Source organism: Canis lupus, chromosome 13 (assembly GCF_011100685.1).
Source record: "Canis lupus familiaris isolate Mischka breed German Shepherd chromosome 13, alternate assembly UU_Cfam_GSD_1.0, whole genome shotgun sequence".
Taxonomy (NCBI): Eukaryota; Metazoa; Chordata; class Mammalia; order Carnivora; family Canidae; genus Canis; species Canis lupus.
In genome coordinates this window covers 37922461-37934698 of record NC_049234.1, presented here as the reverse complement: position 1 = coordinate 37934698, position 12238 = coordinate 37922461, and the positions used below count along the sequence as shown (strand labels likewise).

General features: G+C 63.6%; 1 protein-coding gene across 4 annotated transcripts in view; it reads left to right on the top strand.

Moving 5' to 3' along the window:
• ZC3H3 (zinc finger CCCH-type containing 3) overlaps nt 1-12238 on the top strand; it is an 87512-nt gene that overhangs the window by 26476 nt on the left and 48798 nt on the right. For all 4 annotated transcript variants that reach the window (XM_038555734.1, XM_038555733.1, XM_038555737.1 and 1 more), the window contains exon 4: nt 9796-9949. In XM_038555734.1, coding sequence (XP_038411662.1) covers nt 9796-9949 — 154 coding nt within the window. The remainder of the gene's footprint in view (nt 1-9795; nt 9950-12238) is intronic.

Here is a 12238-nt window from a genome sequence, read left to right as displayed (position 1 = left end):
TCTGTGATTTGATAATCGGTAACTGTTTGTCAGCGGCCGGGCCTCGGCTCAGAGGCGACAGTGCTGCGGACGGCAGGTCAGGCCCCCGCAGGCCGCGGGGTACAGGTGGGACACCGCCGGGGCCGGGCCGCCTGCTGCCCATCAGAGCCCCTTCCTCAGGTTCCGACCCAGAGGTGTGAGTGCTGGGGTCCGCACGGCCTCCTGATGCCACCCCGTGCTGCTCGGGCTGGGGCGCACTGCCCGAGGGGTCCTGGCAGCGCCTCTCTGTGGGCCGGTCTCTGAGCAGGGGGGAGGCGGAGCCTTCCTGAGGGCCTGCCGAGGAGCCCTTGGGAGCCTGGGCCTCTTCCCTGGCCTCGGGGTGCAGAGCAGGGGCCATTCCACGTGCCTGGGAGGGTCTCCAGCTGCCCCGTCCCCTTGCCCGTGGCCGCCGCTGGGACAGGGCCCGGACCGTCCCCTTGCAGCCGGGCTTTTCCAGCATTCAAAGTGCTGGGAACCATCAAACACAGGAAAAGTGGAGTGATTTATTAGACTCATAAAAATTCATACTTGTGATTCCAGCCATCCCGCTACTGAAGCTTGTTAGAGCTCCGTGCCTGGCAGCTCCTGCCGGGAGAGCGCGGGGCGGGGCACCCGCGGCCTCTGTGTGGCTGCTGTCACGCCTCATTTGGAGAAACGGACGGGCCCCCGTGAGCACATGAATAACTGTTGACGAGGCGGGGGCTTTGTTATGTCGCGGCGGTGTTCGCATGGGTGGGGGCCAGGCCCTGTCACCCGTGTGCTCCTTGCACCTGTGGGGCCTGGGCTGGGGCCACCCAGGGCCAGGTGGACGCCGGGCCCCGCCAGGCGAACGGCACACGTGAAAGAGGGCAGGTGGAGGTCTTCAAGGGGTGGAGACGTGTGCCTGCCGGCAGCTGGTGCCTAGCTGGGGTCCGTAGGAGTCGGGCCCTATTCTCTCCTTCCTGTGGGACCCTGGGCAAAGGCCCGGTAGCCTGGAGCCGCCCTGACCCAGCCCGCGCCGCTTCCTGCATCTGTCCCCGAGGGGCCAACATGCCCCATCGCTCTGCCCTGCCGTGCTCTGGGCATCGTGTGTTCCTGTGGCGGGGCAAGGGGATGGAGGCTCCCCCCTCTGACGAGGCTGTGCCATGGCCAACCCTGCCTAGGGAGCCCCTGCCAACAGCAGAGGGGCCTGGAGGGCAGGGCCTGAGCCTCTGTGGAAAGTACATCCCCCCGCTTCCGCACAGGCCGCGATGGGGTCCCTGTCGCCTCCCGGCTGTGTGGCCACCTGCAGGCAGCTGGCTTCACGCTTGATGGGTGGGAAGTGGTGCTCATCAGCACTAATCTCCCACATCCCCTCGCTGCGCCCTGTGGGCTGTGCAGCGATCCTCGCTGACTGCGGTGAAGGCGGCAGGGAGGCAGCACCAGCTCTGGGAGCAGCATGCTGTGGGTGCTGGGCGGGCCTGGGGGGCGCTCTCTGAGCTGCTGCGGTGGGGGGGGGGCGGGCAGAGGAGGTTCCCTGAGCACCCCCGAGTCCGGGCAAGGGGGGTGCGTTTGTAGGGTGCTGTGGCAGGCACCATGGCTGAGCCGGCTGCCCCTGGCGGGGATGATGGAAGAGGTCAAGGGTGCTGACCAGGACAGGTGGAGGAGCCTCCATGCTTCTTGCCCCATGACAGCAGCGTGCACACGGGCCTGGGGGGTGGGAGGCCCAGGCACCACCCGGTAGGCCCCAGGCAGCACTGAGAGTGCCGCGGACGGCTCTCGCAAGCTGTGCACGCAGGCGTCCTACTCCCTGCGCTCAGTGGCCTGAACTCCTGGCTCAGTCACAAGGCCGAGATCATCACTAGAGAGAACTAAACCCGACATAGGCTGCTCTTGGACATTGGGCCCTGGCAAGGTGGGGAGTACACTAAAAGACCGTGTGTAGGCTGGGACCCCTGCAGGAACAGAGAAGGCCTTCAGTGTGCTCCCGGGTGGGTGCCGTCCCCTTGTCCCCCGTGCCCTGGGGGTGCTGGTGCACCTCAGCTCTGGGGCAGAGAGACGTGTGCTGGGGCTGGCATGGGTGCTGCTGTCACCTGTCCACTGGCCTCCTGGGGACCTGGACAAGGCTTGGACCCTCAGGGCCGGACGCCTTCCATGGCTGCTGCCCGCCCAGCTGAGTCCTCCGGGGAGCTTCCCTTGGGAGTTGCTCTGCGTGCTTGGCCTCCTTAGCACACGTCTTCCTCGGGAGCAGGCTGCACATCCGGGGCGGGGTGGGCCCAGGCCAGGCCAGGCGGAGAGCCATGTGTGGGCACGGGCTGTTTGTCTTTGTTCTGGAAGGTGGGCTGCCCAGCGGGCTGAAGAGGCAACAGGCCCGAGGGGCTGGGCCTTGGGTGTGACACAGTGGAGTTCCTTCCTCTCCTCTGGCCGCCGGAGCCTGCCTCCCCTGTGGTATCCATGCCTGTGTGGACGGGACCCGGGCTGGGGTTGTGCGTGTGGCCTCGATGCCATCTGGGAGCAAGGGGAGCCCCGCAGGCGTCCTGGGGTGGAGCGGGCCCCCAGTTGACCGGGGCCCTTTGCTGGATCTTTGCCCTGCGGTAGGGCCAGGGGCCAGGGAGGGAGGGGGTGGTCCAGCCCAGTGGGGACGGATGGCCAGGGTGTCCTTCGGTGTCTGGCGGAAGCCTGTGGCTCGGCCCGAGCTGGGGGGCGGGTGGTGTAGCTGAGCCCTCGCCTCAGCAGCGGCAGTGGAAGCCGGGCTGTGGGCGTCCTCCCCAGGGCCCAGGGCCGGACCCCGATCCGGCTGCCCAGCTCCAGCAGCGTGCAGACAGGACACGCTGGGAGCCCCCAGCCCTCCACCGGACGCACCCCTCCTGGCTAAGCGTGGAGCGGAAGGGCCGGGGACCGGGGTATGGAAAGCCCCAGTGGGTTACGGGGCACTGGGTGCCAGGCCGTGAGCGGGAAACGCCGTCCAAGGTGCGGTCGTGGGCAACAGGGTGTGTGCCGTGGCGCAGCCGCGGGCGGGGAGCGGGGCGCAGCGTTGCTGGGGCAGCCTCCAGGCCAGCTGTCCCTTGGCAGCTCTTCCCGAGAGGAGCCAGCCTGAGCCTTGGGGGGCCGCGGAGTGGGAGGGTGCTGCTGGGAACCCCTCCCCGCAGCTGAGGACCAGAGCCTGTCACCACAGGGCCTTTCTTCCGCCTCCTGCAAGTGGCACGCATCCATGGAGTCTTTCCTGGTGGCCTCTGGGGCCTGCCTGCCCCTCCGAGGACGCTCAGGCCGTTTCCACCCCCAGTGCAGCCCGGCTGTCACCGTGTCCAGGACCATGAGGGTCACCAAGGGGACAGCTCAGATGAGGTTGATTTTCAGAAACGCCCTGGTGGAGGGGCCGTGTCTGGAGAGGGCGGGCGCACCTCACTGCTCTGAGATGGAGTAGGGTGTGGGGCCCACTCCCCAGCCCTCCCCCGGGCCAGGCCTCGCCTGCTGTGGCTGCGCGGGCTGCCGTGCCTTCCAGGGGGTGCTCTGGGTCCTGGCCCTCGGCCAGGAGGTGTAAGCATCTGGGCTTCTGCTGGTAGCGCCTGCCCACCCCAGCGGAGAGGACGTCCTGCCAACGTGGGCTGTGGCCCTGGCAGTGGGCACAGGTGTCCCGCCAGGCTCAAGGCTCTGTGGACAGCTCAGATGCATGGCAGGGTTTCAGATGTGGGGATAGCACTACCTGTTGAAGGCTTTTCCAGAGTGTGTGCTTGTTCTTCTGCTTGGTGTCCGTGGCCGTGTCCCCAAGAGTGCAGGGGAGCGTTGTTGGGGAGAAGCTGCTGGCACAGCCCCTACCCCGGGATCCTGCACGTGCTCTGGCACACGGCCTCGTGTCCCTCGGGCCACCTAGCCGCGGCCAGGGGGAGCGAGGGCCTGATGGCACCTCCTGCTGCACAGACTGGGGGGCTCTGGGCTGGCCTGTGCCTCCCTGGGCCTGCCTGCCCCTCGAGGGGCTGGCGGTCCTGTCAGGGTGGGAAGGTTAGGGCCTGGAGGGCCACGTGACTCATCTTGAGCCGGGTGCCAGCAGTCTGCCTGCGTTCAGTCCTCCCGTTGGCTCTCTGGGGACCCTTCCCCAGCTCAGGTTCTGTGGACTCCTTGCTGCCTGCCCACTGTCTGGACCCACCTGTCCTGCTTGGCCCAGCTTGGCCTCAAGTCCGCCCCTGTCACTGTCCCTGGGGTCCTGCAGAGTCTGGGAGCACGGCGAGGCCCTGGTCACAGGTGCGAGCCTTTTGCCAACCTGAAGGGAGTGTGGGGCAAGCCCAGACCCTGTGCCAGCCAGCTCCTCCCCAGGCTCCCTGTAGCCCCCTAGTCCACCTCCCCAATTCTGCTGGGAGAAGCCAGAGCATTGCCTGCCTAGAGCTGTGCCCTGCTTCTCATTGTCTGGGGCCTGTGGCCACACTGTCCCCTCCCTTTGGGCCCACTCAGGCCCCTTCTGCTCCTTCTGAGCTGGCGATGTCCCTGCCGGGAGGTGCTTCCCATGGGGCCCGCCGTGGTGTGCCCCTCTTTGCATCACTGATCACCATCCAGTATAGTCACAACCGTAAGCAGCCTCTTAGGATCTGAGAGTCTTGCTGTCACTGGAGAACAGGATCGTGTGCAGGGCCCACCCTGAAGGCTGTGGGAGCTCAGGGAAGAGGCCTTGCAGGGGAGGGATCTGTGGGTGTGCCCCTACCCCACCAGCTTACGGGTCCCCAGGCACTCACCATGGCCTCCTGCCCTCTCTCTGGGGTGCACCAACAGCGCCCCTGCCCGGTGCTGTCCCGCATCTTTGCCAAGGAGGGGAGCGGGCTGGTTCCCATGGCCTGACACCTTGCCTGCACTGTCCCCTCTCATCTGCCTTATGCCAGGGTCGAGGACACCAGGGCCAGATCCTGGGCCGGGCCGAAGTTGGCACCTCATCAAAGACTGCCATGGAAGAAAAGACCTTTCAGACCGTGGAAGGGCGAGTTTGGGGGTGTGTTAGTTGCTTGTAATTGGCACCCACAGGCCCCGGTCAGGTAGGGGCCCCCGCGCCCATCCCAGTGAAGGGCTGTGGGCGGCCTGAGGGCAGCAGGTGGGGGCACTATCTGCCGACGGCTTGACCACAGGCCAGCTGTGACCTGAGCCAACTGGGAGTGGGGAGTGGTTTCTGGGGGAGAAGAGCGGAAGTCAGTGTGGCTTCTGAAATGCTGAGCCACGACACAGCGTTTTAGAACAGTCTTCAGCCAGTGAGGGGCGTGGGCACTTCGGAGGTGCCCAGGTGTCAGGGTCGCCGTTGGTGGGAAGCACAGCCAGCAGTTTGCATAGGGCGAGGATCTCAGCCAGCGTGCGCTGGGGAGCCGGGCCCGGGAGAGGGCCTCCATGCACGGCCCCCCAACAGCCTGGTTCCCCACCCTCAGCCAGGGGGTCTCTCCCCCGTCATGCTGCAGTGGCCCCGGGGGACAGGGGCCTGGGGCCCCTCCTTCAGGAGCATAGCTTGGTTTCCAGGCACATTGGATTATCTGTGTTCAGGCTCCATTCAGTCCTGCGCCATTGGCACGGGTGTCTTGTGTGGCTGATTCTGGTGAATTCTGTGCTCAGGTGCTGGTCACACTCAGCTGTCCCATCTCCTGGCTGAGAGGCAGGGCTGGAGGCAGCGTGCCCTTGGGCTGTGCCTCTACCCGCAGCACCCCAGCTGCCTCCTCACGCTGCCTAGCCCCTGGAGGCTCAGGGAAGAGGCTTCTGGAACAGGGGGTGGGAAACCCAGCTGTGGACTGAGCCGCTGCCTTCTTCGGGTACCCTCAGCCTGTTGCTCAGCTGGCCTGTTTCTGGAGGCTCCAGTGTCCCCATCCATGGCCCATTGCTAGGCAAGCCCAGAGGCTGGGGGACAAGGGGCTACGGGGTATGGGGCCTGGGACACGGGGTCCCGGGGGAGCACATATGGACAGCCGGGGCCTGCAGGGAACACTCTTGTGGCCCTGGCTTTGCCAGGCCTGTTTTGGACGCAGCCGCCCCTGCTGGTCCCGTCTTCAGGCAGGTCTTAGCACAAAGCCTTCATCATCTTCTTATTCATTAAACAATTGTGAAATTAGCAACTCATTTTCTACCTAGTTATTGCCCTTTGAAGTTCCATAAAAATCTGAACTCCATCTCAACTCCTGCGCTGCATTACATCAGAGAGAGCGAGCTGTGACCTCCGTCTGATGGGCTGTGCCATCTGGGTGGCTTGTCTGGGGAGCTGGGGAGCTGGGCCCGGGGTTTGCGGCAGACAAGCCTGGACGGCCCCCAGCCCTCCCTTCTCTGCCATCCGCCCCGTGCCTGGCGGCCCTGGGAGGGGCTGGCCAGGGGCTGGCGTGCTCTGGGCTTCCACAACAGGCTCACAGAGGGCTGTGCCCTGTGCTCCATCCCGGACGGGTCCCCGGCTCTCTGGGCCTCAGTGGCCCCCGTCCCTGGCAGCATGCCTGCCTATGCCTGCAGGACCTGTGCCTGGAGCCCAGGAGGGCCCCTGGTGGTGGCGTCTCCCCCTGCCCCGCCCCCCTGCGCAGGGCCCCTGGGCATGGGAACGCGGGGGTGGGGGGGTGGGGGGGCGGCCTGGGCTCTGGGCCTGCTGCGGGTGCATGGGCTCTGCTGATAGATGGGCTCATATCCCACTCAAATATGATGCCAGCAGTTTTTTTGTAGTTTGTCTTCCATTGCGGTAGTAAAGTTTTTAATTAGGAAAGCTAATGAGATCGATTAGTCATTAGAAGTGACCTCTGCACAGCAGGGCGGAGAGGGCTGTGTGTGTGGGCCTGATAACGCGGCGCCCGGGCCTCGTTGGCAATAAAGGCGCGGAGGGTTTGATTTGAGTGAAATGTGCCACAGGGAATACATCATGCGGAGAAAAAAAATTACAACCCTGGGAGTCTGTAATGAAGGGAATTAAACCCACATCCTATCTAAATAACATGATTATCTACACAAACCCTCCGCCAGCCGGGAGGAACGGCAGGCTGCTGCTGGGCCGGCCTTCCCAGCCGCGGGGTCAGGGCGAGCCCCGGGCGCCGTGCCATGGCCTCGGGGCCTCTCGGCCAGCCCGCGCTGGCCACTCTGCCTTTGCTCCCTGTACCCCAGCATTGTGATCCCTGTGACCCATCTCTGTGCCCTGTGCACGGACGCCCCGGGCAGCTCTGTCTGCGGTCACTGTCAGGAGCACTTCTGCTGTCTGTGTCCACACCGCCTGACCAGGAGTGGCCTGCAGGGGGCAGGGTGCTGGCTGCTGGGGGGTGGGGTGCGGGCCTAACTGATGCCGCCCTGAGGGCACTGACACCCATTGGCCTCTTAAGAGAAGGTCCGCTCTGTCCCTTTGTCTTCTCCTAGAAACTATGGTGATCGGACACTGATTAGTGAAAACCTGACTTGAGGACAGGCCTGCAGTGTGCAGGGGCGTGTTACAGATCGTGCTGCCCATCACCCTGAGCGCAGAGCCCGAGCCTTTGGGCATGGGGGCCGGGGGCTTCCTGGAGGAGGTGGCAGTGTGGTGCGTTCCGAAGAGGGGAGCAGAGTGTGCTTAGGAGGAAGGGGAAGAGGCTGGTGAGGCCCAGTGCCGCCAAGCAGGGATCCGGCTGCAGAGCCAGGGCTGTGTGGCGCTGGTGGGTGGGGGCAGCCCTTGAGCAGGGGCCATGGGCTACAGGCAGGGGTGCTGTTCAGGTGCAGGGGCTGCAGAGCCGGGAGGTCGCGGTGGTCGGAGGCGGTGGGGGTAGCTAGGGGCTGGGACGACCTAAGGAATCTCTTAGTTGGAACGAGGTATTATTGATTTTCTTTGGTCTATCTTTGCTTGTAAGACCTTGAAAATTCAATTCAGCAAACATTTGTCTACCGATGCCCACTGCCTGCTGGGCTCTCCCCTGCGTCCCAAGTGTGTGTGGGGTGCCCAGAGTGAACGATCTACTCACTTTGGTTGCTCAGCAAGACCAGGTGTCCCTGGTGACGCCATGGCGCCCTTTGCTTTTGCTGAGTTTCTTTTTTCTCCCTGACTCCCTAGAGCTGCTGCTTGTGGAGGGAGGGAGAATGAAGGGGAGACAGGGAGAGCCAGAGAGAAGTGGGGGAGGGGGCCTGTCCTGTGCGGGGGTGTCTGGTCCGGTCTCACCTGCACATGTTGTGACCCCGTTGGTGGCCTGTGGCTGTGGGTCCCTGCCACACGTCGGTGACCAGAGCCGTGTCCTGCCCTAGCACTCTTTGGGCCACGAGGCCCCGTGTTCACCCCCTGACAGGTGTGAGGGGCCTACACATCCCCCTTGGTCTGACAGCAGGGGTAGGCGTTCTGGTCTGGGGGCACTTGGGAGGGCTCTGAACCTCGCCGTGTCCTGGCCTTGCCTCGTGGGTGGATGGGAGCCCTGGCAGAGGGTGGGGGGACACCTGGAGGAGGGTCCCTTTTGGCATCTGCACAAGGAAGCACAGTGCCACTTACCAGCCAGTTACTGGCTCTGGGTGCAGTGGTGCCCATGGGGTAGGCTTGTCCTTGCTTCTGGCCAGGAGGCGTCCCCCACGGTAGAGTGGGTTCTGGGGGGCTGGGCAAGCCTGGAGAGGAGGTTTGTGGGCCAAGGTGCTAATTTGGGGGCCTGGTGGTGGGCAAGAGGTGTCTTGGGTCTAGAGCTGTGGAAGATGATTTTTAGATGCTGTCCATAGACTTGTAACAGCTCCTTCCTGTGGGCAGGTAACAGGGAGGACCCCAGTCTGGACCAGTTTGTGGGTGCTGGGAGGGTGCATCCTTGGGGTCCTGGGGGGCAGGTAGAGGTCACGGAGCTCTCCGGTCTGTGCTGTCACGGGAGTGGAGTGGCTGGCACTGGGCAGTTAGCGTGGGGTCTGTGGGTCTGGTGCTGCTGTGTGCCTGCCCTGCTCCCTCTCCTGGGCCATCCTGCACTCCGGGCGGGCTTCATCCGAAGGGTCACGGGCCCACTCTGGTGCTGATGCACCACGTGCCTTGTGCTGGGGGCCTCACCTGGCTCCCCTCCTGCCACCTGGCTGCTTGGCCGTGCTGCCCGGCGTGATGTTGGGGTCAGCTCCTGGTGCGGTGTCTCTGGGACTGGGAGCCGCAGGCAAGCACCCGCTGCCGGAGCCCTAGCCGAGCTCCCGGTTGCTGCGCAGGCAGGTTGGACGGAGGAGCGCCTGTCCGAGAGGGGAGCTTCCTGGGAGGCTGCCGCCCGAGGGTGGGTCAGGAGAGGCTTCGGCGCCTGCGGCCCGCGCCGCGTTCGCTTTAATTATCTGGGCAGTTAGAGCTGTATATTATGAGAGCCGGGCAATTAGGTACATTCCTCGAAGCTGTGGAGAAATTGCCGGCTATCAAGTGGAAGGGAACTGGGGCAAAACAGATCCCTGTTAATTGCATGAAACATTCAGCAAGAAGAAAAGCTGTGGCGTTCATCACCCCGCAAGATGTTATGAAAACTGGTGATTAAATACATAAATCTGCGTGAGCATGTGGCGGGGCGGTGCCCGGGGAGGGAGGTGAGCGCTCTGCACCCCTGGCCTCCCGGGCCTGCCCGCGGTCCTCTCCTCGCTGCTCGCTGGAAGTTCTGGGCAGTGGGGCCAGCCCTGAGGCTGGGCACTTAGGTCCCGCCTGCTGAGGGGCACCAGCCCGTGATGCTGCCCTCGTCGACTGTTCCCGGGAGACTGGGCGGCCCGTTTCCTTGCCCGAGTCACTGCGTGTCCCTGATGTCTTGCATCTCAGGGCTCCAGGCCTAGGCCCAGCTCTCCTGCAGCCCTGGGCCACTGGGTGCCCTGGGGCCACGTGTGCACCATGGGGCGGGAGTGGGAGCTGCTGACCTCCACTGAGCCCCTCTATGTGGGTTTTCTCTTCAGCATCCAGCCTGCACACCCTGCGGACCCCTCCTACCAGCAAAGTGATCAAGACCCGCTACCGCATCGTCAAGAAGACCCCAGTGTCTCCTCTCAACGCCCCCCAGTTTCCTCTGGCCCTGCCCTCCTGGCGGGCACGGCGGCTCTCCCTGTCCAGGTAGGAGGCCCTCATCCAGGCATTGCGGCCACTCCGGGAGCTGTGCCTGGGCGTCCTACAGGGAGGGACTTGCGGTCAGAGTCTGGGCCCTGAGCAGCCCTCTGGAGGCCGTGGTCCCGCCTTTGCATTGACATACTGATTATTGGAGGCAGGAGATGAGGCTGAGGCCCTCTCTGTGCTGCCCCCACACAGGTGCTCCACGCTGGCAGCTTGCAGGGTGGGGGCAGTTCCCCCTTCTTTTCTGGGTGCCCCAGGCCCAGAAGTCAGAGGGCTAGCTGGGACAAGGAGCACTGGGGGACAGAAGTTGGGGGTCTCACTTATGAGCCTGCTCAGCCCTGGGGCCTCAGGAGAGACCCAACGTGAGGTGTGGCCCCTTCCTTTGATGAGGTGGGGGGGGTTACAGCTCTGGCGAGTAGGTGGGAAGACCCTCGCCCTCTGTCCTGTACCCCCTCCTTCCTGGGGGAGCTCCTGCATCCCGTAGGCTTCCACCTGGCTGCAGTGGGCGCTCTAGGGCACGTAACTTCGGCTGGAGGCTGTGGGGCAAGGGATTGTTGTGCTCCCAGGGGCTGGACCACCTGGAGGCCTGGGCAGATGCTAGCCTACCATGAGCCCCCTGCCGACAGTGGCTGCCAGGCTCGGGGCCATGAAAGCAAGTGCCTCCTTCCCGCCCCTGGCAGGTGTACCGGGCGACCAGCCCTCGCAGGCAGGCGGCAGCGTCCACTGCCCTCCTCCCTTACCACGAGGCTGCACTAAACTTGGCCCTGCTGCCGATTTTTCTGGAGGCAATAGCTGGAAGTATATTTTAAATTAATTTTACTGCACTTTTTGTAATATTTTTGTTTTAAATAGATTTATAAGTATCTTGGGGGCTATTTCTATAAATTTATGAAGATAATTTTCACTCTCTCGATAAGGTTAAATTTACACCTGCTATTTCCATATTAATTCACAGTGCTAAGTGGGTCTAATTTTCTTCCGTTCTCCTATCTAGTGAGCATGGCCTTTCCTAATGCAATTTCCCCCTCACTAAATCACTGTGATCGGGAGTCATGATCGAGCTAAATTAACTTAAATTAATTTACTTAATAAGAGCCCCAGATCATCGTGAATGAGGTTCAGATTTATTGATTCTTGCTCCTGCCTCCCCTCCTGCAGTCCGCATTCCAGCCTGCATCCAGCCCCGGCCCGGCCTGCCTCTCCCTGGGCATGTGGTAGGGGCTGGGGTTAGCTTTTGTCTCTGAGTGCCAAGGAGCCCCCGGGTTTGGGTTCAGCTGGGCCAGTTCTGAGCATGCTGGGCCTGCAGGGGCCACCAAGCAGAAACGGGTGCCAGGCCTTATGGGGTGAGGGCTCCTGGGGAAGAGGGGTGCTGAGGGCGCCCCCTAAACAGTAGCCACCTTGTAACCAGTCAGAATGTCAAGCCCGTAAGGTGGAGAACAGCCCAGGGGGGTGGCAGGACAGGGAATATGCCTTTTCAGTTTCGGAGGTGAGGAGCAGGTGGGAACTGAGAGAGCCACGTGGGCAGGTATGGGTCAGGTAGATGGGTGGGCTATGAGGGGAGGCAGCCCGGTGCTGTGGGTGCTATAGGCAAGGCTGAGAACGGACAGGACATCCCCGCACGGCCACTGCTTCTCAGAAGTTCCTCATCCTAGCGGAGATGGGGCCGGCCAGCTGCCTCACAGGGAGGGCTGTGGTTGCCTGGGTGGCCTGGCCCAGGGGCCCAATTGTCGCTCTGCTGGGTGGGAGCAGCTAGGGGGCCCCTGCCCAGGATGGCTCTATGCAGAGCCCAGAGGCCTGCCTCTCCCAGGCCATGCTAGGGTGCCAGACGGCTCACGTCCTGTAGTCCCGGCTTGTGCATGGTGGCTGCGGCTCAGGGCAGGTCCCCAGGTGCCCTGGCCTTAGAGCCCTCCCCGGGCATGCCTGTGTGGCTGAGTTCGCCCTCAGGATGGCTGCACGGTAACAGGCCACATGCAGAGGCTTTTCTCACTGGGGTCTCTGTCTGCCCTGACCATTTTGCCACAGGCATCCAGGACATATCCTGAGCACAGAGCCCTGGATTCTTGGGGAGCCAGGCCTTGGGCTTGGTGGGCCTGCAGTGGTGGGTGCTGAGGGCTGAGTGGCTCGGGTCCTGGGAAATGTGTCTGCCCGTGGGCCGGGCTTCCTTTGCCCAAGGTCACCTGGACCCTCAGGAGTGGCCACCTGCCAGCTGCCTGGCCTCACTGTTGGCTGCGTACACCTGGGCCTGGCTTGTCGAGGCAGCAGAAAGGGCCTGTCTCCGGGCCCAACATCCAG